The following is a 27,446-nucleotide window of genomic DNA, read 5'->3' as shown; positions in this document are numbered from 1 at the left end:
GTGACACTCAATGTTTTTTTTAAAACCAATCATTAGGTCAGCATGGGGGCGGTGTTGCCGGTGTGTTAGACAACACCGACGAACACTATAGATTTCAAGTCATTTTCGTATTTTATTTTTTTCCTTGAGTTTTTTTTATAATTAATTAATTAATTTAGGTTATTTAAAAAAAAAGGTGAATTATACACGTTTTTTTATTCTTACCTTTCGGTGATAAGTTAAATTTAATTAGATTATAATACAGTTAGTTGTAGTCTAAATAAATTTAGGTGAATATATATTTATTAAATATCATATATATAATTTAAATGAAGTTGCGGTTGAACTGAGAAAATAAAAGAACTAAAATGTACAAAGTTTTAAATTTAAATCTCATTATATTTTTATAGATAAAAATTATCTATTATTCATTTTCATTTGAATTAGTATTGATAGACCCTGACACTAATTTAATTAAAATTTTAAATATAATATTAATAAAAATAATATTCTTTTAAAATAATCTATTAAATTTCACCTTATCTAACTTCATACGACAATGATGTTAAATATTTTCTTTTTGTTGTTGAAAAAAATGATCATCAAAGTTTTTTAAATCTTCTTTCCCAACATCTTAATCTTTTAAGTGACATCTTTCTTGTACACTTAGATTTAAATTATATATTTATTTTTAGATGAAATTTTTATTTAAAATTTAGTAAATTAATTTATGTATGTTAATTTAAAAGTAAATTGGTCATTTCTCTTAAAAATATTTATTTTATTGTTAAAAATAATCACACGTGGCATGTAACGTCGTTCCATTTTAATATATAAAATTAAATTTTAACAGTAAAATAGATAAATAAAACGTTTAACATTTTACTTTACCTTTTTAAATTTAGTCAAATTTAACAACGTGGCGTATTTCCAGATAAGGTTTCATAGACTTACGATATCCTATTAGCCTTGTCTCAATTAATTAATTCTTTAATCTAAGTTTCCCTATAAATATCCAAACATTTCTCTTATTTCGGCACACCAACTTCAAACAATCCAACTCATATATTTCTAGTAGCTAATAAGATCCCAGAAAAAAAAATGGTTCTCGGAGATCTAGCGAGTTCTATCGGTAATGTTGTCAGCGACATTACCGGCATCAATAAAACCACCAAGACCGTCACAGGCAGTGTTGTTTTAGTTAAGAAGAATTTTTTGGACTTCACTTCCTTGACCTCAACCGTAGTTGATGGCCTTTTCGAGTTGCTTGGCCATGGTGTCACTCTCCAGCTCGTCAGTGCTGAAAATACCGATCCTGGTACGTTTCATTGCCAACTCTTTTTTTTTTTTTGAAATTATAAATATAATAATGTTTAAAAGAAATCAAAATTGTTGTGCTGTAGCAAATGAAAATGGAGGAAAGCTGGGGAAATTAGAGGCATTGGAGTATTGGAACCTCACATATACTCCTCCATTGGCTGGTAGTGATTCGTTGTATAAGGTTTCATTTGAGTGGGATGAAGAGCTTGGAATTCCTGGAGCTATCATCCTACGAAATAATCATGCGGCTGAGTTTTTCTTAAAGACAATTACTCTTGAAGATGTTCCTGGCGAAGGTCGAATTCATTTTGTTTGCAACTCGTGGGTTTATCCTGATAAACAGTATAAACAACCACGAATCTTCTTCGCTAACAAGGTATTAAACATGATTTTATGATTATGAATCAAATGAATTAAAGCCAGATTTCGTATTCAAGCAGAATTCTTTTTGTAGACATATCTTCCGCATGAGATGCCAGCAGCGCTGCGTATATACAGAGAAGAAGAGCTAAAGGCCTTGAGAGGGGAAGGGACTGGAGAGCTGAAAACAGGAGATCGTGTTTATGACTATGCTTTGTACAATGATTTGGGTGATCCCGATAACGGTGCAGACCTCGCTCGTCCGGTTCTTGGAGGTTCCGCACAGTATCCTTATCCTCGGAGAGGAAGAACCAGCAGACCACCTTCCAAAACAGGTTCGGATAAAGTTTTTGGACATTGAGTATACTGGGAATATCTATAATCTTACGTTTTTCTTAATCTGTTCATAGATCCAAACACTGAGAGCAGGGTTTTTCTACCGGAAGTTCTAAACATCTACGTCCCACGAGATGAGCAATTTGGTCATTTGAAGCTATCGGACTTTATTGCTTTTAATCTGAAGGGCTTAGTTAATCAAATCATTCCATTACTGGAAGCTTATGTTAATCTTACGCCTAATGAGTTCGACTCGTTTAAAGACGTGGACAATCTCTACTTCAATGGAATCCCACTTCCTACTGATCTTGTCAATCAAATCGCAAGTAACATCCCTTTGGAGATGATGCAGGAGTTTTTCCGATCTGATGGCCAACAGCTCTTAAAATATCCAGTGCCTCAAGTGATTCAAGGTGAACAAATTTTAGTGTTATTAAATATTCCATGCATGCATGCATGTGTTTATTTAGAGGATCGGAGTAGTCCTATTGTATGTATGTATGTATGTATGTATGTATGTATGTATGTATTTTAATATGTTGACTACTTGGGAGCAGATCGGAGTAATCCTATTGCATGGAGGACAGATGAAGAATTTGGAAGAGAAATGATTGCAGGATTGAACCCTCTTCTTATTCAGCTTCTCAAAGTAAGCTTAATAAAAAAGAACTCAGTCAATCACTTTCGTCCAATTAGGGGGCGAAGACATGTATTTGTTATAAAATTACATAAACTGAATTATTAAATTTTTTGAGAGATTAAAAAAATAAATTGTTGACTTAATGAAGGGTATAAAAGGGATTTGAATTGAACTAACAGCGCCGTACATTTAATTAGGTGGTCGAGGCTACCTATTTCTGGTTATATTAGACTTGATCATGGGTCGGTCGGGTCGGGTCAGGTTAGGTTCGAGTCGAACTGATGTAAAATTTTAGATTTGTTTTATAGGCTCGATCCTGGCCTAAAAAAGGACCTAAAAATCTGCTCAAGCACGACTTAAATTAAAAATGTTAAACCCGAATCCGATCTGACCTACTCATATTAAGGTTTTTTAAATTATTTTTATATAAAAATAAATCTAAAAAATATAATACATCAATTATACTAAAAATATTAAAATAAATGTTTCTAAAAAAATTCTACCCAAGTCCTGACGGCCCGTTTAAAAAACGAACCCTATTTTTTATTCAAACTTATTTTTTTTGCTCAAACCCTCCAACTTTTGTTGAAGTACTCGAATTTTTTACAAGAAGTTTGACATTAAAAGCAAAATTAGGAAACAAAAAACACTCAAACTTTATGTATGTAAAGGGTTTAGATATTGTTTTATATATCTCAACTTATAACACTATGAAATCAATTGCAGGAATTCCCTCCGGTGAGCAACTTAGATCCTGAAGTGTATGTTAATCAAAACAGTTCAATAACCAAGCAAGACATTGAGTATAACTTAGATGGACTTACTGTTGAAGAGGTAATATTATATATATATATATATATATCTTTTTCTTTATTTCTTGGTATATCACTAATGATCTATGGACGTGACACAGGCACTGACAAGCAAAAGGCTATTTATATTGGACCATCACGACACACTTGTGCCTTACCTTAAGATGATAAACGAGTATACAGAAGCAAAGACATATGCATCTAGGACAATTCTGTTCTTGAGAGGGGATAATACATTGAAGCCAGTGGCCATTGAATTGAGCTTGCCAAAAATGGAAGGAGATAAAATTGGATGCGTTAGCAAAGTATACACTCCAGCTGAACATGGAGTTGAGGGTTGGATTTGGCAGCTTGCTAAAGCTTTTGTAAATGTGAATGATTCTGGTCACCATCAGCTAGTGAGCCATTGGTAAGGACATACATGCGCCAAAGAAGAATACATATACATATATGTATTTGAAGCTTACATAGGCTGTGTTTTTTATTTGGTGTCAGGTTGAACACTCATGCAGTGCTAGAGCCATTCGTGATTGCAACAAACAGACAGCTGAGTGCGGTTCATCCAGTTTATAAGCTTCTCCATCCTCACTTCCGTGACACCATGACTATTAATGCATTGGCTAGAGAATTGCTCATTAATGCTAATGGAATTATAGAGAAGACATTTTGTCCTGGAAAATACTCTCTAGAGATGTCCTCTGTAATTTACAAGAGTTGGAATTTCATGGATCAGGCTCTTCCCAATGATCTCAAGAAAAGGTATTATAATAATCTTAGTAAAAGAACTAACCAGGGATTTATAGTATATATGTTTTCATAGAAATTATATGGTCTTTTGTTTTCTATTTTTTATCAGAGGGATTGCAGATGGTGATATCAATTCTCTGGATGACCTTGACCGACTATTGATAAAAGACTACCCATACGCTGTTGATGGGTTGAAGATCTGGTTTGCTATTGAAAAATGGGTCAGAGATTACTGCTCATTCTACTACAAGACCGATGAAATGGTTCAACGGGACCCTGAACTTCAAGCATGGTGGAAGGAACTCCGAGAGGTGGGTCATGGTGACAAAAAAAACGACCCATGGTAGCCTAAAATGCAGAACCTTGAAAACCTGATTCAATCTTGCACCATTATCATATGGATCGCTTCTGCACTCCATGCAGCTGTCAACTACGGACAATACGCCTACGGAGGCTACTTCCCCAACCGCCCAACACTAAGCCGAAGGTTCATGCCTGAGAAAGGCACCCCTGAGTATGCAGAGCTTGAAAAGAACCCTGAGAAGGTCTTCTTTAGAACCATGTCTTCTCAGCTACAATCCCTGACCGTCATTACGGTGCTCGAAACGCTGTCGAACCACGCATCGGATGAGGTGTATCTTGGACAACGAACCCCCAACTGGACCACCGATGCAATTCCCCTAGCAGCTTCGGATGCTTTCAATAAGAGACTTGCTGAAATTGAAGGGGAAATCTTAAAGATGAACACAGACAAGACATTGAAGAACAGGGTTGGTACCGTCAATGTTCCTTACAATTTGCTTTATCCAACAGGTGATGTTGGCATTTCTGGCAAGGGAATTCCAAATAGCATCTCAATCTAATTGAAAGGTATAAGTTGCATGAAATAAGTGTTGCTATGTAATATTATTGCAGCACATCAAATAGTATTATTGTCTATATTTTGTGTTATTTTCGTGGGTACACTGATCTCGTCCTCCAAGTTTGTACCATCTTCAGTGTCATACTACTACAGTATTATTTACTCTCAATAAATTTAAGAAAATTCTTATATTTTATAATAGTAAAAATATATTTTAATAAATTATAAAAATGCAATTTCGCGAAAATTTTTATCATTTTGAGAGGATCAAAATATAATTTTACCATTATTAATAAAAATTTATAAATTATAAAGACCTAAATTAAAATCTGCTAATACACATTTTAAAAATCTTGGCCTTCCTCTCAAATTTACTTGAAACCTAGAAAGGTATGTAAGGGAAAAAAGTCAATTGAAGGAAACTTGGGTGAGACGGAAGTTACATTGTATGCAAGGTTTTATCGATATTTTAATGTGATAAAAATATTTTTAATAATAATTATTAAAATTTGTAATTAAATATCAAAATTGTTTCTTATGGATATCGAAATCTCTAATCAAATATCAAAATTTTTAACGGATATTACAACTTTTAATGAAAGATTTTACATATTTTGGTATACTAATTTTTTTCCTTTTCCACCTATGTGTCGGAACTAATAAATTGTACCAATATTTCTAATATGATATCAAAATTCGTAATCAAATACCAAAAACTTTTATAGATACTAAAATTTGCAACTATATATCAAAATCTCTAACGAATACCGAATATTTATGCTTTAATATATTTCAATTAAAAAATAAAAATAATGGAATAACAGTTAAGTCACGTGTTCCATTAGACAATTAACGAGAAAGGATAAAAAGAACAAACCCAATTAATTGGATGATCAAATTGAAACTTTAAATAATTGGATGACTAAAAAAAGATAATCAACTATAATTGAGTGAGGTGTTGTGAATTTACCCATAAATAAATATTAAAAAGCGTCTTCCGTTAACGTGACTCGTCTATGTTAGACCGTTCATTTTCTCAAAAATTATGTTTCAGATAAACATGTGGTTTCAATGTCATCTATGATGCTTACCATTTCTGGGTTTTTTTATAAAATTAACCTAAAAAATTTAATTAATTACATAAATGACCTATTTTTTGATTAAACATATAAATGACATAAAATTTATAGTGAAAGTTGGTGGAGCCAAAGAGTTTGGCGCTACCAACATGCCACGTTAGCAACTGGAATAAAAAAATCGATTTTCTGGTGGAGTCATATAGAATGGCGCCACCTGTATAAATATTAAAGAAATACTATAATTTCTGAAAAAATGGGGAGACTTAAAAAAAAATTTTCCATTTTCTGGTGGAGCGAAATAAATTGACACCACCTGTATAAATATCAAGGAAATACTATAATTTTTGAAAAAAGGGGAGACTTTACAAAAAATTTCCATTTTCTGTTGGAGCTAAATAAATCGGCGCCACCAGTTTCCAACTACAATGTGATTTTCTTTTTCTAAGTTTTCTAAAATTTTAAACATATTAAAAATGTTAAGTATAATTAATTTTAAAATTTTAATATATTTAATATATTTAATATATTTTTTAACATATTTAAAATTTTAATATACTTAATATAAATTTTTAATAGGTAAAGACAAAAAATATTTTCTTAATATATGATACGAGCCAAGGAGGTGACACTCAAGGGGTTGTTTTTCCTAGTGGTCCAATTACTCGAAGCAAGGCACGACAATTAAAATTAAAGATGAATGCTTTTGTCCAAGACTTTGTTGCTACAAATTTAATTCATCATGTTCGTGACATTGACAAATACGAGAATGCAATTATTGGACCAATCTTGGAATAGTGAAAGCCCATAAATTGGTGGATTAATCTTTTATGTATATTATTATTATTATTATTTACTTAATTCTCATTGGTTGGGACACATCATTTATGAGTTAAGTAATTTTATTGGTTAGGTTATTATTTATTTATTTTCTTAGATAATTTTAAAGAGTTTTATTAGGATTCAATTACTCTTTAAAGAGTTTTTATTAGGATTCAATTACTCTTGAAAGAGTTTTATTAGGATTCAATTACTCTTGTAATTTGCATATAAATAGGTTTGTTTTCTACACATTGAGGGGAGAATAAAAAGAAGAGTATTTGTTTTCTTTCAAATTTGTGTGAGGCAAATTTTTTGGGAGTAGAGTGATTCTTCTCTTGCTATTTAGTTTGGAGTTTGTTACTTTCGAGGGTATTTTGGAGTTGCAAATATTCAAATTTCTTTCCCGTTCATCGGTGTTTCTAGAGGTTATTCTTCTAGGGGTTTCGTAGGGAGCCGCTCAATCATTGGCGTTTTTGGTTACAAGTTAACCAAGGGTTCCATAGGGCAAATCTATCTTTTTTATTATTTATTTATTTATTATTATTTTAACTAATTTTATTTATTCTCGTTTTATTTCTAATTTGTGTTTCTCTTGTGTCTAGATCCGGGATTCCGTATCAGTTGGTATCAGTTTCAGGCCATTCGGTGTTATTTTCGAAGCTAAAATCAAATCCGAAACGAGTCAAAATACCTAAAACACTTTTCATCGGTTTCTTTGATTCTCTTTTTGTGAAGTTTGTGTTTATTCTCCTCTTATTCTTTAAAAAAAAAAGCGCAAAAAAAAGTGAGTAAAAAGCGCAAAAAAAAAAGCAAAAAACAAAAAAGCGCAAAAAAAAAAGTTGCCTACCTTTCATGCGTAGGTTTCTTCTTTTCCTATTATTGTTATTATTTTTATTTTATTTTTCCCAAAATTGAATTTTTTCCCCCTTCTTTTCTTGACTCAAGTATAATTAAAGCTTCAATTTTTGAAAATCTTAAGACACCAAACGTTTCCGATTTTTTGTTTTTCTTTAAATTGGGTAGAGTTTTCTTAAGTTTTCTTCTTATTAAAGATTTTCTTTGACTCTAGAGTTAGGGATCGTTGCAGGTCTACGTTTTTTTTTTGTTTCTCTTACGTTTTCTAACACTTTGTTTCTTCTTGTGTTAGCAGATACTAAAGGCACGCACAATTCCTTCATCCGTGTAGCCTCCATTACAAATTGCTTCGTCAAGTTTATTGGCCTCTTAAAGCAATTAGGATCTTCATTGTTTCTTTGAAGTTTGCACCTCCATTATTTGATCTTGATTAGTAACCCTCTCCAAACATATTTACAAGTTTTGAATCATTCAGAGAGTTATTCTTTTGAGAGCTAACGAGTGAGGTTATTATTATTTTTTCTTGTTCCTGTTTGTGTGATTTGTTTCACAGATACCATACCGATCACTAGATCCCAAACTAGTAAAAATGAAGAGGATGAGCAAAAAAGAGATAACGATCCTTTGGTCGAGTTGTTACAAAAAGAGATGAAAAAGTTGCAAACTCAAATCGAACATCACATGACCCAGATGATACAAGAGCAAAGGGAGTATCTTGATGCAAAACTTACAACTCAAGAGAGATATATTGCCGATAATTACAAGAAGTTGAACGAAGCCTTTATAAGCCGATCAAATTCGCGCGATCGAACTTTTAAACGAAGGGAGGACCATGTTTTTGATAATGACTTTGAGTCCGAGTATGTACCTAGAGAAAGGGTGGAACGAAACAATGACACCCCCAAACCAAAATTTCCCTCTTTCTCAGGGAAGAATGATCCTGATGCTTACCTTGATTGGGAGGAAAAGATAGAAGCAGTCTTTGCTTGTTACAATTACTCTGATGAGAAAAAGGTAACATACGCTGTCGCTGAGTTCATTAATTATGCACTAACATGGTGGAATCAATTATGTAAAAGTAGGATTCTTTATAGAGAGCAACATGTTACTACTTGGGTTGAAATGAAGCGCATCTTACGAAAACGGTTTGTTCCACCATACTATTATCGAGAACTCCATCAAAGACTCCAACATCTTGTTCAATGAGATAGATCTGTGGATTACTACTACAAAGAGATGGAGACTATTCAGATTAGAGCCAATCTTGTTGAAGAGGCTGAGGTGACTATGGCTAGATTCCTTGCTGGCCTAAAGCCTGAGATTGCAAATCGAGTTGAGTTACAACACTACATGGATGTTGAAGAGATGCTTCAAACCGCACTCACCATTGAAAAGCAATTACGAAAACATGGGACACCGAGGGGTTCTAGTTCAGTTTCTAATCCTGCTTGGAGAGGAAATTGGCAAAAACAAGATGATAGATTGTGGAATGGGAGAGATGCACGGTTCAAGCCAAATGAGCCTAAAACTTACTCCAAAGATAGAGGTATGCCTAATTCATTTAAAGGTTCTACTTCTACTAATCGAGCTCCATCTTCTTCTTCTACTTCTCCTAGTGCCATTAAGCAGCCAAAAGATATTACCTGCTTCAAATGCCAAGGAAGGGGTCACTATGCTCGAGAATGCCCTAATAAAAGTCTTTGGTAATTCGAGAAGATGGCGAGGTTGATTTTGAGTCGATAACGAAGATGAGATGCCTCCTTTGGAAGATCTTGATGATGTGCATACTCATGATGAATATGAAGAATACTTGGAGTATGGTGAGAAAGCACTTGTTGCTCGAAGGGCTTTAAATGTCCATTTAAAGAGGAAGGCGTGAACAAAGAGATAACATTTTCCACACGAGATGTTTGATTGGTGGACAACCTAGTTCATTGATCATCGATAGTGGAAGTTGCACCAATGTGGTGAGTTCTTCCTTGTTGAGAAACTTGGCCTACCTTGTGTGAAGCATCCAAGGCCATACCGCTTACAATGGCTGAATGATAGTGGGGAGGTAAAAGTATCTAAACAATGCTTAGTTTCATTTTCTATTGGTAGATACTCTGATAAAGTTTTGTGTGATGTTGTTCCAATGCAAGCTGGGCACATATTACTTGGACGGCCATGGCAGTTTGATCGACGAGTAAATCATGATGGTTTCCTTAACCAATATACTTTTGTGTTCCTTGGAAAGAAGTTTACTTTGGCTCCACTTCCTCCTCAAGAAGTCTACAATGATCAACTCAAACTTGCTAGTGAGATGGGTAAGGGAAGTGAGGTAAAATCATTGAAAAAGGTTGAGAGTAAAGAGGCCCTTAGTGTTAAAAGCCAACTTAAAGGCCCAACATTGGTGAGTGATTGCACACACAAGTCACGAGATGAGAAAGTGAGTTTATTCGCTAGGTTTCGAGATATCAAATTTGCTCTTTGTACAAAACAAACATTTGTAATTATTAGGTTTAGGGAAAACTTTATTTTGACTAACCCTAATACACATTTGCCTAGTTGTTTTGTTGATCTTTTGCAGGATTTTGAGGATGTATTTCCTTCTGAAATGCCTAAGGGATTACCTCATTTACGAGGGATTGAACATCAAATTGACTTTGTGCCTGGTTCGAGTATTCCGAATAGACCAGTCTATCGAAGCAATCCTGAAGAAACTAAGGAGTTGCAAAGGCAAGTTGAAGATCTCTTAGAGAAAGGGTTAATTCATGAGAGTCTAAGCCCTTGTGCGGTCCCTGTACTTCTCGTCCCAAAAAAAATAGTTCTTGGAGAATGTGTGTTGATTGTCGTGCTGTCAACAAGATTACGATAAAGTATCGATATCCAATTCCTCGATTAGATGATATGTTGGATGAGCTTAATGGTGCATGCATTTTCTCTAAAATTGACTTAAAAAGTGGTTACCATCAAATAAGAATGAAACAAGGTGATGAATGGAAAACTGCTTTTAAGACTAAGTATGGCCTATATGAGTGGTTAGTTATGCCATTTGGCTTAACTAATGCTCCTAGCACATTCATGAGATTAATGAACCACATACTTAGACCTTTTTTAGGAAAATTTGTCGTTATGTATTTTGATGACATACTGATTTATAGCAAAACTTTGAATGATCATGTTGGGCATGTTAAATTAGTATTGGATGTGTTAAGGCATGAACGACTCTTTGCTAATCTTGAAAAATGCACCTTTTGTATGGATAAGCTTATTTTTTTTGGGTTTTGTGATAAGTTCTACAGGAATCCATGTGGATGAGGAGAAGGTAAAGGCAATTCAAGAATGGCCTATCCCTAAAACTGTTTCTGAGGTAAGGTCTTTCCTTGGGTTAGCCGGTTTCTACCGCAGGTTTGTTCGTAACTTTTCCACAATTGCTTCACCTTTGACTGCACTTATTAAAAAGGATGTATCTTTTCATTGGACAGATAAGCAAGAATTAGCATTTAATGAACTTAAAGATAAATTGTGTAATGCTCCTATTCTTGTTTTACCTAATTTTGAAAAGACCTTTGAGATTGAATGTGATGCTTCTAGTGTAGGTATAGGTGCCGTCCTCATGCAAGATAGTAAACCACTAGCCTACTTTAGTGAGAAACTTGGTGGAGCACATTTGAACTATTCGACCTATGATAAAGAGTTGTATGCCTTGGTAAGGGCATTAGAAGTTTGGCAACATTACCTTTTACCAAAGGAGTTTGTGATTCACACTGACCATGAATCATTTAAGCACTTAAAGGGACAAGGTAAGTTGAACAAGCGACATGCGAGGTGGGTTGAATTTATTGAATCTTTTCCTTATGTTATAAGGTATAAGAAAGGTAAATATAATATTGTGGCTGATGCTCTATCAAGGAGGTACACTTTACTTAGTACTTTGCATACTAAGTTATTAGGTTTTAGTATCTCAAAGATTTATATGCAATCGATTCGATTTTGCAAGCATTTATGACGCATGTGAACATGGTGCATTTCACAAATTTTATAAGCATGATGGCTATCTTTTTCGAAATAATAGACTATGCTTACCAAAGTGTTCAATGCGAGAATTGTTGGTTCGAGAGGCTCATAGTGGTGGTCTTATGGGTCATTTTGGAGTCACTAAGACTTATGATATTTTACATGAGCATTTTTATTGGCCTAACATGCGAAAACTTGTTGAAAAAATTTGCTCTACTTGCATTACTTGTAAACAAGCTAAATCCACTGTGATGCCTCATGGTCTATATACTCCTCTTCCTGTTCCTAGTTCACCTTGGACTGACATTTCAATGGATTTTGTAATAGGTTTACGAAGGACAAAGCGTGGACGGGATAGCATCTTTGTGGTTGTGGATCGATTTTCTAAAATGGCTCATTTCATTCCATGCCATAAGACTGATGATGTAACCCATGTTGCCGATCTATTTTTTCGTGAAGTTGTGAGATTACATGGAATCCCTAGGACTATCGTTTCCGATAGAGATGCAAAATTTCTTAGTCACTTTTGGAAGGTGTTATGGGGTAAGTTAGGTACTAAACTACTTTTCTCTACTACATGCCACCCTCAAACTGATAGTCAAACCGAGGTGGTAAATCGAGTTTTGGGATCTTTGCTTAGAGCCATAATAGGTAAGAATGTTAAATCTTGGGAAGAATGGATACCTATGTTGAGTTTGCTTATAATCGTTTCATTCATTCTTCCACAAGTTTTACTCCTTTTGAGATTGTATATGGTTTTAATCCACTTATCGTTTTAGATTTGCTTCCTTTACCTTTGAATGAGATTGCTAATTTAGATGGTGAAAGGAAAGTGATTTAGTGAAAGAGATCCATGAGAAGACTCGTAAAGCCATTGAGAAAAGAATGAGTCCAATGCACATCGAGCTAATAAAGGGCTAAAGCAAGTCTTGTTTGAACCTGGAGATTGGGTATGGGTGCATATGAGGAAGGAACGATTTCCTTCTAAGAGAAAGAATAAACTTGATGCACGAGGAGATGGACCATTCCAAGTACTCGAGAAAATAAATGACAATGCTTTTCGCATTGATCTTCCCTGGTGAGTATAGTGTTAGTGCTACTTTCAATGTTTCGATCTTTCTCCTTTTGAATTTGATCTGAGTTCAAATTGAGGACGAATCTTCTTGAAGAGGGGAGAATGATACGAGCCAAGGAGGTGACACTCAAGGGGTTGTTTTTCCTAGTGGTCCAATTACTCGAAGCAAGGCACGACAATTAAAATTAAAGATGAATGCTTTTGTCCAAGACTTTGTTGCTACAAATTTAATTCATCATGTTCGTGACATTGACAAATACGAGAATGCAATTATTGGACCAATCTTGGAATAGTGAAAGCCCATAAATTGGTGGATTAATCTTTTATGTATATTATTATTATTATTTACTTAATTCTCATTGGTTGGGACACATCATTTATGAGTTAAATAATTTTATTGGTTAGGTTATTATTTATTTATTTTCTTAGATAATTTTAAAGAGTTTTATTAGGAGTTAATTACTCTTTAAAGAGTTTTATTAGGATTCACTTACTCTTGAAAGAGTTTTATTAGGATTCAATTACTCTTGTAATTTGCTTATAAATAGGCTTGTTTTCTACACATTGAGGGAGAATAAAAGAAGAGTATTTGTTTTCTTTCAAATTTGTGTGAGGCAAATTTTTGGGAGTAGAGTGATTCTTCTCTTGCTATTTAGTTTGGAGTTTGTTACTTTGAGGTATTTGAGTTGCAAATATTCAAATTTCTTTCCGTTCATCGGTGTTTCTAGAGGTTATTCTTCTAGGGGTTTCAGAGGAGCCGCTTAATCATTAGCGTTTTGGTTACAAGTTAACCAAGGGTTCCATAGGGCAAATCTATCCTTTTATTATTTATTTATTTATTATTATTTTAACTAATTTTATTTATTCTCGTTTTATTTCTAATTTGTGTTTCTCTTGTGTCTAGATCCGGATTCCATATCTATATATTTAAAATTTTAAAAACTTAAAAAAATTTAATATATTAAAAATGTTAATATAACCAATTTTAAAATTTTAATAATTTTAAAAAATAAATATATTAAAAATGTTAAGTATAACCAATTTTAAAATTTTAATATATTACAAATTTTAATATATTCAATATTTTAAAATTTTTAAAAACTTAAATATATTAAAATTTTAAATATGTTAAAGAAAAGGTTGAGTATAACCAATTTTAAGTTTTTAATATGCTTAATATATTAAAATATATTAAAATTTTAAACATATTTAAAAAATTTAAGTATAACTAATTTTAAAATATTTTTTAATAGGTAAAGACAAAAAAATTTTTAATATATGCAAAATTTTAAAAAACTTTAAAGAAAAAAAATCTCATTGGAAAAAGGAGTGAGCAACTTTGGGAAGGGTGGGTGGCGTCAATTTATTTGGCTTTACTAGAAAAGGAAAATTTTTTTAAAGTCTCTCTATTTTTCAAAAATTACAGTATTTTCTTAATATTTACATAGGTTGTGCTATTTTATATAGCTCCACTAAAAATTAATTTTTTTTATTTTGGTGGCACTAAACTTTTGACTTTACCAACTTTCACTGTAAATTTTAAGTTATTTACATGTTTAATTAAAAAATGTATCATTTATATAATTAATTAAAATTTTTAAGTTAGTTATATAAAAAGCCTAATTTCTGTGGTCATTTTAAGATTAGGATTTCTATCATGACCTGCACTCAACTTTGTCATTATCACTCACATCAAAACACATAATAGCATACTATTTTAAGACATCCTCCATTTTAACTTAAATTATATCACGTCAAATCATGTAAATTAATTTTCATCTTAAATGTTTCAAGTATTGAAAATGTCAACATCACGTATATAATAATAATAATTATATGTAATTATTTATTATCATGAAAAATTAATCTAAACTAAAATATTTAATTTAGTTAAATTTAATTTAGTTAAAGTTTATTGGGTTTTAGCTATTAAATAAAATATAGGTTAAATATGTGTAAATACGCTAGTAACTAAATTTTAATTGATGATGGACTGGTTAGAAACTTTTTAATATCTCAACTTTAGAAAAAGATAGCCACATTCTTTGAATTACTTGTGTGTTAATTTAGAATATTAAAACTACAAAATCAAGATTTTAAGAAACCAATGAGTGTAGGTGCGTTTTAGCATTTAGTTTTATTCTTGATGATTTAACATGATAGATACTAGTTTATAAAGTTTTACATCAAATCTTATTTTTACGATTCTAACACTAAAAGAAATTTTATTTTTTTAGAATTTGTGTTGAATATATATATATATATATATATATTAGTATTATAAAGTTATAAATAAAGAAAGCAACCTTACTTGCATAGTTATATGTATGCCAATTGACAACTTAATTTAACGACACGTGTACATCTTAATTGAGATTAAAAGTCAAGGCAAAAGTTAATTATGTTAAAACTGTTTACATTGACTGGAGCAATTGTGAACTAGAATTTATATAATTTCAGTAAAATAAGTGGTAATTAATTCTCCACATATTTAATTTCAGCAACAGTTAATTACAAATGTTTTGTCTTTTATATATATATATATATTATATATATATTGCTTTAAAAAATATAGTTATTTTATTTGGCTTTTTCACCTAAATAATATAAAAAATAAAATTAATAACTGAAATGAGATGTCTATAAGATTATTTACCAAAATAGTATGGTTTTACTGGTATTGCCGGTCAAATTAGCGGCACCGGACTGAAATATATTGATTTAAAATATTCAGAGACCTGATATGCAAATTTATCATGTTGAGTGACAGTCGAAAGAAAATAGTGAAAGGATGCCGCCTGTGTGGTGACACCAAAGCTTAAATTTGGCTAATTTCTTCTAAGCCCTCTTTATTTATTATTTTATTTTTATTTCCCTTTTAACTCACTACATTGTGTTTAAACAAGCCCTCAACCTATTTTTATAGTTAAATAAGCTCTTAACGTATGATTTTTACTCATAAAAGCCCTTTATTTTAATATTATAGTAAATATATTTTGAATTTCAAGCTCTTATCTTAATTTTTATTGATGCAATAAAATTATTTACACTTTAACATCAACATAAAATCTAAAAAGTAATCAAAAATTTCAAAAGAGTAGTTAAGAATATCATGTATTTAAGGACTCTCAAGAAAATTTAAAATTTTATTTCATTTATTTAATAAATTATTCTCATCAAATTCACATAAATATAAAATGTGAATTAATTTAGCTACAAAATTTACTTTAATATTAAAATAAATGGCTTTTATGAGTAAAAATCATAGGTTAAGAGCTTCTTGAAATACAAAAATAGGTTGAGGGCTTGTTTAAATACAGTGTAGTGAGTTAAAAGGGAATAAAAATAAAATAATAAATAAAGAGGGCTTAGAAGACAATTAGTCAAATTTAAGTTTTGGTCACTTTTTTTTCAGCAATCACCTAACATGGTAAATTTCATATCAAGTCCCTAAATACTTTATATCATTACATTTCAGTCCGGTGCCACCTATCAAATAAAACTATACCATTTTGGTAAATAATTTTATGGACATCTCATTTCAGTCATTAATTTTATTTTTATATTATTTAGGTGAAAAAGCCTTTTTTTTCCCTCAATTTCCTGCTTTGTACGTTTTCTTTATACTCTACATTATCTCTCAACCATTATCAAGACAAAGTAAAATCGTGTATCTCCTGTTTCACTTAATTACTTTCACATGTCTAATTTTTTCTTAGAAAGTTTATTAAAAGTAAACATTAAATTTAAATAAACAAATTTCTTAAATTTTTTATTTACAAATATTAATTTTGTGAAATTTTATAAATATTAATATTGTATCAATATAATTGTAAATTATATTTTTAGTGATAATTATGTCATGTTCTTAGTATGTAAATTAGTGATAATTATGTCATACTCGAATAAATTTGTCAAGTAGCATATTTCAATTAATATACAGTTGCATAAGAAATCATTTTACATTAGTAAATTGAAAATAAATTAAGAGTACATAAATATTCAAGAAATAGATACATATCCAAACAAGTAAAAACAAATATATTATAGAAACACGACGTTGTTGTCTTGCTGCCATCAAACTAGTAATGATGTCATTACGAACTTTTGTCATTTCACTAGTACTCATACGCTCAACTTCTTGAGTGGAAATGCATTCAGTAGAGGGATTTTTTTTAGTTTTATTTTGTACTTTGGAGGTGAAAATAAAAATAGAAGAATATGGGTTACTGATATCTTGGTACCCTTATTAAGTTTGAAAGCATGTGGCAAAGAGAGTAATTTTTAAACAAGTATGATTAGATATGCCATCTCATCCACATATCACATTCTCAATCAGTTATGGTAAAACTCAACATTTATTATTTTGCAGATTTTAACTCAATAAACTCTTGCAGATATCTATTCACCAAGTATTACAATTAAAAATTTTGACTACCTAATTTTTTATTTGCACGTAAATCAATTAAAAAACTCAAAATTCTGTTCATCAACTTTTATATCAAAATTTGATTAAGGCTTATGATTTGTAGAAATTCCACGTGCTTATTGTTTTTCTCTATCAGTTTGTGTTTCCAAGAAAATTAATTGTATCTGATCTTTCTCTGACCAATGAGATCGGGTATGGGCTGTAATGTCTTCTGCTCTCCTTATAATGGAGGCCAGCTGAGATTTGTTTTATTTAGAAAATATAAAAAATAAACTTTTAATTCCAGCATTTAAAATCAAATCAATGGTTAAAAAAAAGGGTTCTACAGATTATATAAAAATAAAAATTAAGAATTATTCTATAATGATAAAATTATTAATTTAAATAATCAATTATTCTATAATGATAATAATAAGGTGTCTACAAATTATATAAAAATAAGAAAATAAGAATTATTCTATAATGACAAAATGAGGATATCATCCATGCATGCAAAAAGATCAGTCCGGTGTTTATCAATCTTTCAATCAAATTTTTTAATTATTTTGCATTTAAAATATTATTATTGAATAACAGACAAATAGTGCCAATCTTTATCATTTTAAAATATATTAAGCAGTCTGAAATCTGAAAAAAATGGATTTGAAATAAGAATAAAATGTGTAAATAATAGAAATATAAAATGATGAGGATAATTTTATTATTATAATATTTGGGTTGAGAAAATAAAATTTAAATCCGTGTTATTTAAGTGTCATTTTGATTATTACTTTAAATAAGTCTTAGTAAATTTAAAGTAAAATAATTGTCATTTTTAAAATTATTTAAAATCATTTAATTCATATTATCCAAGTATATAATCTAAAACCTTAAACTAAAAATATTTTTAAAATTGTAATAAAATTGTAATTTTTATATTAATAATATAAATATATCTTTATAACTCTATCAGTATTCCTATTTCTTGTCGAACAAAATAATAACAAATACTAGCAATGAATCATTAAAGGATCTTCAATATATAGTGTTGACACATTTGGAAGTAAATTTGTTTCTATGATTAAATTTCGTAGTTTGATCAGATGGTTAAGATATTTACCGTCCTATGTGTAACTTAAATTCTAGTAATTCTAGTTACCCTTGGTAGGACTTTACCTTCCCCTAATAATTCATCGCAAAATTAATTTATGTCTATGATTGTTACTGTAAAAAGAAAAAAAAAAGTAACTTGGTAGGTACAACTGGATAAGTGTCTGTCCAAAACAAAATGGTCGGTCAGCATGATAAAATCGTTTTACACATGTGAAGATCATTTTCACTTACTATTTATGGTGAAATGACTTATAATATTTGTCGAAACCGTTTTTTGAAAACAAAAATTTTAGTTTTGACTTTAAAAGTAAAAACAAAAATTTGAGTCGTCACCGATCATTGATTAAGGTGTGATCGGCTCACCTTAAAAATGACTTTGGTCTACGAAATTTGAGAAAATTTGCTCGGGAGTCAGTTACGCACGAGGAAGGATTAACACCCTCATAACGCCCAAAATTGGTACCAAATTGATTTTTTTAAAATGCCTTGGTGTCGAAAATTCGAAAGGGTTTTAAAAGGAAACTTTTTATTTCATGAATGGATTAAAATAATAAGACAATTCTTATTTCAAAGAAATAAAACACCACACCCAGTAAGTTAGGGCACAATGTTTTTAAATCTTCAAAATACCCGAATATTGCCTTTTGTTTTTGAAAATTCTTATTTCGAGAAGAAAATGTCATGACCAGTGAGTTAGGACCCAACATTTTGAATTCCCGAGAATAAGCTTTTATTAAAAATTTGCAAATTTATTGCAAAACAAATACTTGGCTTTCTAAATTCATCGAAAAAAACCGCAATCCAGTAAGTTAGGACACGATCTTTCTCGAGAATCATGATTGCCAAATAATTAAAAATATATTTTAAAAACGATTATAATGCTTTGTGAAACCAAAATGTATTTTCTTTAAAAACATGATAAAATGCTAATGCATATATAAAACACATATAAGTATACATATAAAAAGGAATAAAATACATAAAAACTTATAATAATTTCTAAAATGCATGTATATATGTATATGAGAATTGCGTGAATAAAGTAAAAATATAAAAGATATGTACAATATGTATATAAAAAAATGGAGCATATAAAAATAATAAAATGTTTATAATAATTTAAGAAACACAAAAATATATATACATTTATACTATAGAAAATGAATGTATTAAAATATGTATTAAAACATGTAGGTATGCATATATACACGTTTGTAAAAAAATCTATGAAGGATAATATAAAAATACGTATATTCATATTTTTAAAAAATGTTTGTATATACAAAATATATGTATGTATTAAAAGCTTTTAAAAAAAAAGTGTATGTATATGTATTATTTTAGAACATGCGTATATATATATAGTAGGAATAATAATAATAATAATAATAATAATAATAATAATAATAATAATAATAAGTCATAGTATAACATAATTAAAAAATATAAAAGAAAAATAACAAATTAAGGATTAAATTAGAAATAAACGAAGTTTTGAAACCAAATTTAAAGATGGGAATTAAATAAGGACCAAATTAAGATGCGGCATAGCAGTGAGGAGGATCGAAGGGAATTATTCCACCTTCCCAAACGCTAGCAAGATGGGCTAAACTGAAAGACGGATAAAAAATGCGGCTCAATTTAAAAAGAAACAAAACAAGTTTAATTGCAACGCGCCAAAAACCAGAGGGACTCGATGCACAATTTACCCTCCAAAGCCCAACTCGCGGATCCTCCCCTCCGGGTCGGGTCACCACGCGGGTATGGCCACCTAAACAATACGCCGTTTGCTAATACCATTTAAAATAGAATTTTTCTTAAAATTTTCATTTACTGATATAAAGGAAGAAAAAAAGAAGAGAGAAAAGCTCGCTAGGGTTTTCAACCCGTTCTCAGCGCCATGCCGTTCTCAACCGACCGCCGATTCAAATCCGGCCATTCCAGCCCGATTCGGTGAAGCAGGCTCGGGTTTTAACGGCGTATCCTCGAAGGTGATACTCCCTTTTATTTTTTATTTAATATACGAAAAATCTGAAAATAAATAAAACAAACAAAGAAATAAATAAAAAACTAAGATGAAATTCACCTCTTCTGAGTTTATTTCACAGTTTCTCTCTCAATTTACAGTATTCTCTTTTTTCTTTCAATTTTTTTCTATTTCTCCGTTTTTTCCCTTTTCCAGATTAAAATCGGGCTTTTATAGCCGAAAAATAGAAAAGAAGAAAATCTAAACAAATTTATCTGTTATTTGCTAGCATATTTTGCTATTCTGTTTGTTTTGTTGCTGTAGGTACACCTCTTTTCGCAGGTTCGGTGACCGTGGAGTCTTGTATGACGTCTTGTGAGCGATGGGCGCAATGTCGGCGCTTATGAGACAGTTCTTGGCGCTAAGTTGCTGCACTAGGGTTTCTGCTTAGCCTTTTAATTGTTGGGCCCTTTACTTGTTGGGCCAGTAAAAAAGAACTGGGCTATGCCCAATAATTTATTTTACACAGGCCCGGGCTTATTTGGGCTTTTACAGCTACCCCTCTTTGCTCGTTGTTGTGTAACGGGAATAGAGCAAAGACTAAAAGCCCAATTGTGCCTGGCCTTATTGGGCCTCGACTTATTCAGTACTTCTTTACTTCAAATAGCCTCATTCCTTCCTACTGCATCTTCAGAGGTATAGGAACTAGTGCTTCAATCTACTCCACTGCAATGTATGTCAGGGAGATAGGATTCGTATGTTGTAGCTTCTCAAAAGAACAAAATTTGCTATCTTTAGTCTGCTCCTCTGCAACTTCAGGGAGATAAGTCTTATAGCTTCAACTTGTTCCGCTACAATTTAAGGGTAAATCTTGATGCGATCTGCTCTACTACAACTTCAGAGAGATAAGATCTATCATTTTAATCCAACCCACTGCAATATCAGGGAAATAGGGTAACTGGCTTCAATGTACTCCACTGTAAACACAGAGAGGTAAAATCCACTATCTTTGATCTGCTCCACCACTGCTTAGAGAAACAAGATCTGAAATCCTCAATCTATTCCACTGCTGCCCAAGGAGATAAAATTACTGGTTTCAATGTACTCCACTGTAACCACAGGGAGGTAAAATCCGCCATCTTTGATCTGCTCCACTCGCTAGGGAGGCAAGATCTCAAATCTTCAATCTATTTATTGCTTGTGGAAGTAGAATTATCGGCTTCAATGTACTCACTCGCAACTTCGGGAGGTAAAATCCGCCATCTTTGATCTCGCTCCACTATTGCTTAGGAGACAAGATCTAAAATCTTCAATCTATTCCTTCTGCCTGTGGAAGTAGAAATTCAGCTTCAATGTACTCCACTCGCAACCTCGTGGAGGTAAAATCGCCATCTTTGATCTCGCTCCCCTCTCGCTAGGGAGGCAAGATCGTAATCTTCAATCTATTCGCTGCTGTGGAAGTAGAATTACTGGCTTCAATGTACTCCACTGCAATTTCAGGGAGGTAAAATCCGCCATCTTTGATCTGCCCCACTACTGCTTAGGGAGGCAAGATCTGTTATCATCACTGATCTGTTCTCTGGGGAACATGACCTGTATAATGAACCTAATTATGTCTAATTATTAGGATGGCATGATCAAAATGAATCAAATGCTCCTAACTAGGCATGTGTGAATGACATTTGAATGAATGATGAATGTCATGAAAATGATATTTTAACGCTTGAGTTATCATTGCTCCAAGTTTATTAAGGTTTAACCGCAAATGTGCTATAGCGCCTCTTTGCTCGGCTGGCGTCTCCAAAGAAACATTTGACCAGATTGCCCCCCACTGTAAACCTCCAAGTTTGATCCACTGGGATGCAAAATTTGAACCATCTTTTTCCCGTTGTAACTCAAGGGTAAAAAGATTTGACCTTTTTTTCAATCCTCCGCTATCACAATTCGAGGGTACATGATGTGAAACTTTTTGGTCTCTTACACCATTCCCAGGGTGTTGTACCAAATGCTCATGCACAAATGAAGAACTTTCTTTTCCAAGAACAACTTCTTCTTATTATTCGGTGATTACTTTGAGTGACCTCTTTGAAGCTTTGTCACCAACACGACATCTTGCCATTTTGTTCAATTAATACGTTAGACAAGAAAATTCAAAGGGATGGTCTTAATTTAGACTCCTCTTTATCAGATTTCCAACCTGGTGCGTTCTAAACAATAGTTCTGTTTAAGGTTCCTATATTATTCAGAAACTTCTAGAGTAATATGCAAAACTTCCCTTGTGAAAATTTTATTAGTCCATTAATCATTATTCTAATGCAACATGCTTGCAAAAAGATCATGGATAAGAATTGAGTTGGTTCTAAGCATAGCTCGAAATGAATAAGTTGTCAAAGATAATAAAGTTGGATAACAAAGAAATTGATTTAGGAATGCATATCTTGGAAATGAATGAAGTGTTCCAAGAATAACAAAAATAGTATAAGGATTAGGTGCCCCAGATATCGCAGCCTGAACTTCTCTGTACAGACTGAAGACCATTCTGACTTTAACATGTGTTTAGGAGATCTACAGTACTTTGTCGATGCCCCCAAAATGTCGCCTACCCTTTCCTGTTGATTCAAGTATAGCAAGACCATTGCATGCCCCATTCTGATCAGTATTTGAGCTGCTCCGATAATCTCATGCCCCATTCTGATCAATATTTGAGCCGCCCTTTTTGGGTTTTCAACTCAAATCCCCTTTGGTCTAAGGTGCCCTTTGCGGGTTTTCACCTTAGCCTCTCCATTTTACTTTTCTATTTTTCAGTTTCATCTTTTCACTTTTTCACTTCACTTTTTCTTTTTCTTTTTTTTTTGGACTCAAACTTCCCTTTGCGGGTTTTTACCTTGGTCCTCTCCTTCTTTAAGAGGAGAATTTCCTGACTGAATCTGGGTTTACAGGACTTTACAGGTTTATCATCCATCTCGCTCAAAATTAAAGCTCCTTTGGAAAAAAAAACCTTCTCTATAATCATAAGGTTCCTCCCAATTTGGCATCCGTTTCCCTCCATAATTTTTTGTAGACGGAGGATCTTCAATATTTGGTCACCCTCGTGGAATTCTCTAGGATGAACCTTTTGTTATAGGCTTGCATCATTCGTTTCTTGGTACATCTGACCATGATGAATAGTTTCTAGCCTTTTTCTTCAAGTAGATTTAACTAATCGTATCGGGATTGGATCTTCATCCTACTTCAGCTCAGTCAAAACCCGAAGAGAAAGAATTTCAGCTTCAATGAAAAAAAATTATGAAAAACTGAAAAGAGTGGCATTGCCCCGGTAGAATTTTCACCGCACCATTCATGATATTCACCTTGGACATACTGCAAATTTCTGATATTGTGCTGTTGTTCAGATTGCAATAATAGCGCTTAAACCGGGCACATCCTGGTATGACCATGCGAAGGCATCTTTAAATGCTTGAAGTAACTCAGTAACGTCTTGCCTTATTTTTCGGTCATGCCTGTTTTCTCAAGATCGCAGTCTCTACTGTCTCATTTGTTTCTCTTATTGCTTTACCATCCTCAACAAGTCAGGAGATAAGCTACAATCTATGACATCTTCAAAGCCATGAGATCCCTCTAAACACATGTCTCACTCAAAAGCGATTTTAAGTGCATGAGCGTCACTCATGCCATTGATATTTGGGGACCCATTGTGGGTACCAAAGAATATACAAAAGAATGTATGAGTAATATGAATAAATGAATGAATAATTTGGCAGAAAAAATCTGAAAGAATGAAAAAACGTAAAGAATGAAAGAACATTTGCTCAAAGATGATTGCAATAATGTATTTATTAAAATAATAATATTCAGACGTGAGCCTATTTCACAAAGAAATTCTTATTGCTTCTAGGCTGAAAGCAACAAGTGTGTTCTGAACATTACTCTAATAGTCTCTAAATACTTTAGGGGTTTCCTCTACAGTCCCATTATTTAGAACACCTCTAAGACGAATATCTAACAAGGATCCTTTTAAATGTGTCTGCATATATGGCATCGATGTGCAAATTTCTCACCACTTCTTCATACATTGCAGTCCCTCCATCCTCAATCATGATTGGGTAACGGATTTTTTGCACTTGATGAGTCACCCAACTTGACAACACCCATGTTGATGAGTTTTTCAACTAGCTTTTTGAAGGTAATGCTATTCTCGATTGAGTGTCCTGTAATTCCCGCATGGTAGTCACACTGTGCATTCCCATCATACCACTTGGGATACGGAGGTTGTGGGGGTTTTAAGTAGGAAGGGGAAACAACGTCCGCATCAAATAAGCTTTGGTACAACTCCTTATACGACATCGGAATTGGCGTGAACTGGAGCTTCTCAGTACCTGGTTTCACTCCAGATTCCTGTCTCATTGAACTTTGTTGACTAGCAACCCCCTTTCCTAGATGACTTACAGTAACTGATTTAGAATAACCTGTGTTGTTCACCTCATTTTCTCTTCTCCTTGAGGCTGACGCTTGTTACTCTCTTCCGCCTCAATTTTCCTGCTTCTTATAGCATTTTCGATCATTTCACCATTCATAATTATGCCAGAAAAGCTTTTTGTAGCATTTCCTAACATATGAGTAATGAATGGGGCTTTCAGTGTGTCAATGAACAGCATGGTTGTTTCTTTTTCTAAGAGCGGTGGCTGAACTTGGGCTGCGACTTCCCTCTATCTCTGCTCGTACTGCCTAAAGCTTTCGTTCGGTTTCTTCTCCATATTCTGAAGGGTGATTCTATCAGGAGCCATGTCTGTCACATGACTACATTGTTTCATGAATGCTTGCGCCAAGTCTCTCCATGAACCAATCGTGGCACGACTCAACAAATTGTACCACTTGGATGCTGCCCCTGCAAGGCTGTCTTGGAAGCAATGTATTAATAGCTGGTCATTATTAACGTATCCAGCCATTCGCCTGCAGAACATGGTGATATGAGCCTCTGGGCAAGTCGTCCCATTGTACTTCTCGAATTCAGGCATCTTAAACTTATGAGGGAGTACTAGATCTGGCACTAAACTCAGCTCTTTTGCGTCAATGCCTCGATAACTTTCAGTAACTTCCATCGCCTTGAACTTCTCCTCGAGCCACTTGCATCTCTCCTCTAACTGTCTCGGTAACTCCTCCTTCACCCTTTCCTTCTCAACCACTTCATCAAAGTCAGGAATGGCAGAGTTAATAGGATTATTTTCGGGATTAAAACCTGGCCCAGTTTGGAGGTTCGAAACACCAACTTAAAATTGTTGAGGCATGATGGTGATGAGATTTTGCGAGTATTCACTTGAGCTCGCTCATGTGGAGGGTGAAACACGGAGGATAGAAAAGTTCATCATCATTTCCCTCATTGACATCTGCCATGGGGCCCTTTCCTTTGTCACCTCCCTTAGTTATCAGTCGGGTTAACTTTGCCACTATATCCTCTTGAGATTCCCGCATCTTCTCAGACATCTCTTGTTTCATCTTGTCTAACCGCTCCTGCATTTGTAACTGAAGCCGGTCTTGCATCTCCTTCTGGTACTGTTCGAGCTTTTCTAATCTCTGATCCATATCTTTTGTCTTTGCTCGAGTTCCGTATCGGTGTTGGGTTGGTTGGTTGGATTCCAGGTTAACTGAGCAATGATTTTAGTTAATTAGGATCTTTGAATAATCTTTGATGCATATGATGTAATGCAATGCGAATGCATGAAATGAATGCATAAAGAGACGTTGATTCTGATTCAATTCCATTTAGAAAACCTTACTAGAGGACAAATTTCTTTACATAAAGCGGATATATATACGGCTTTGCCCTCATACTCGAAGCAAAGACATCTTCTCCTTTTTCATCCGGATGTTAAGATAAACCTCGCGAACTTCCAAAGGATGTCACTGCTAGCTCCTTCTGCTTGATTCTGGTCGTAATCTGTTGTCTGCCTATCCTCGAAATGCTCATTAGCTTCTTTAAGAAATTTGGAATGTTAAAAGCTTTTAGACAATCATCTTGAATCCTCGGGCCCCGAAGTAAAGTCACGAATTCTTCCATCGCCCTTCTTGTATTTCTCGGAATATATTCAGGCTGCCGTACTATTTTCTATTTTATCAAGAAACCCGTCTTCTTATGATAGGCTTTCTAAACTAGTAATCAAACTTGAATCAACATCTCTTTTCTAAAATGCAAATGCAATACAATCATGATGTCATGCAGCCAAAACAAAATAAACCCAAGTTAGTATCACACCAAAAAGATATAATCCAATACAATCATGAAATAACAAGAACGTTTATTCAGGAATCTACTAGGGTTTGGCATAGCTCTACCTAGGGCAAGTTCCTAAAGCTCACTATATGAGGCTTAGTTTCTAGAGTAAGGGTACCCGAACCAGCAGATTCCTCGATCCTCACCCATTATAGGCTCATGTGGATCGAGTTCAGTTCAGGGGGATACATTTCCCTATGGCTGCACGGAGATGAAAATCTCACGAAGACATAGGTACGGATGTATCCCGGAAGCGGTCCACTACCCTGCACGGAGGTGAAAACCTCACGAAGGACTAGTTTCTCGCTCCCACTTAGGGTAAAATGCAAAATGCAAATGCAAAGTTACCAACATACCATGGTAAAAAAAAAGTATGAAGGGAAATCATGAATTTAAAAAAAAAAAAAACTTTTGATGTTCAACACAAATACAAAAATGAATCAATTTCTGGCTCGACTCTCTAATGTCCCCAGCGGAGTCGCCAGGCTGTCGAAACCATTTTTTGAAAACAAAAATTTTAGTTTTGACTTTAAAAGTAAAAACAAAAATTGGAGTTGCCACCGATCCTTGATTAAGGTGTGATCGGCTCACCTTAAAAATGACTTTGGTCTACGAAATTTGAGAAAATAGGCTCGGGAGTCAGTTACGCACGAGGAAGGATTAGCACCCTCGTAACGCCCAAAATTGGTACCAAATTGATTTTTTTAAAATGCCTTGGTGTCGAAAATTCGAAAGGGTTTTAAAAGGAAACTTTTTATTTCATGAATGGATTAAAATAATAAGACAATTCTTATTTCAAAGAAATAAA

At 33.1% G+C, this 27,446-nt stretch overlaps 1 protein-coding gene across 1 annotated transcript; it reads left to right on the top strand.

The window, feature by feature from the left end:
• The first annotated feature begins 1,035 nt into the window (after positions 1-1,035).
• LOC105792525 (linoleate 9S-lipoxygenase 1) lies at positions 1,036-5,247 on the top strand. The gene is made up of 9 exons (XM_012621138.2): positions 1,036-1,297; positions 1,383-1,675; positions 1,754-1,994; positions 2,070-2,408; positions 2,553-2,644; positions 3,362-3,469; positions 3,549-3,856; positions 3,943-4,206; positions 4,304-5,247. Exons 1-9 carry the CDS (start codon positions 1,081-1,083, stop codon positions 4,539-4,541), a joined length of 2,100 nt encoding a protein of 699 aa, XP_012476592.1. The 5' UTR covers positions 1,036-1,080; the 3' UTR covers positions 4,542-5,247.
• Positions 5,248-27,446: the final 22,199 nt, after the last annotated feature.

The sequence above is a fragment of the Gossypium raimondii genome, chromosome 8, assembly GCF_025698545.1.
Source record: "Gossypium raimondii isolate GPD5lz chromosome 8, ASM2569854v1, whole genome shotgun sequence".
Taxonomy (NCBI): domain Eukaryota; kingdom Viridiplantae; phylum Streptophyta; class Magnoliopsida; order Malvales; family Malvaceae; genus Gossypium; species Gossypium raimondii.
The sequence above is the reverse complement of the archived record's forward strand: the minus strand, read 5'-3'. Positions and strand labels throughout refer to the sequence as shown.

Excerpts from the sequence above, each read along its gene's own strand:
- LOC105792525 (XM_012621138.2), top strand. The coding sequence starts at position 1,081 with ATGGTTCTCGGAGATCTAGCGAGTTCTATCGGTAATGTTGTCAGCGAC. Across the intron at positions 1,676-1,753 it reads GAATCTTCTTCGCTAACAAG|ACATATCTTCCGCATGAGAT; the intron begins GTATTAAACATG and ends TTCTTTTTGTAG. Across the intron at positions 4,207-4,303 it reads CCCAATGATCTCAAGAAAAG|AGGGATTGCAGATGGTGATA; the intron begins GTATTATAATAA and ends ATTTTTTATCAG.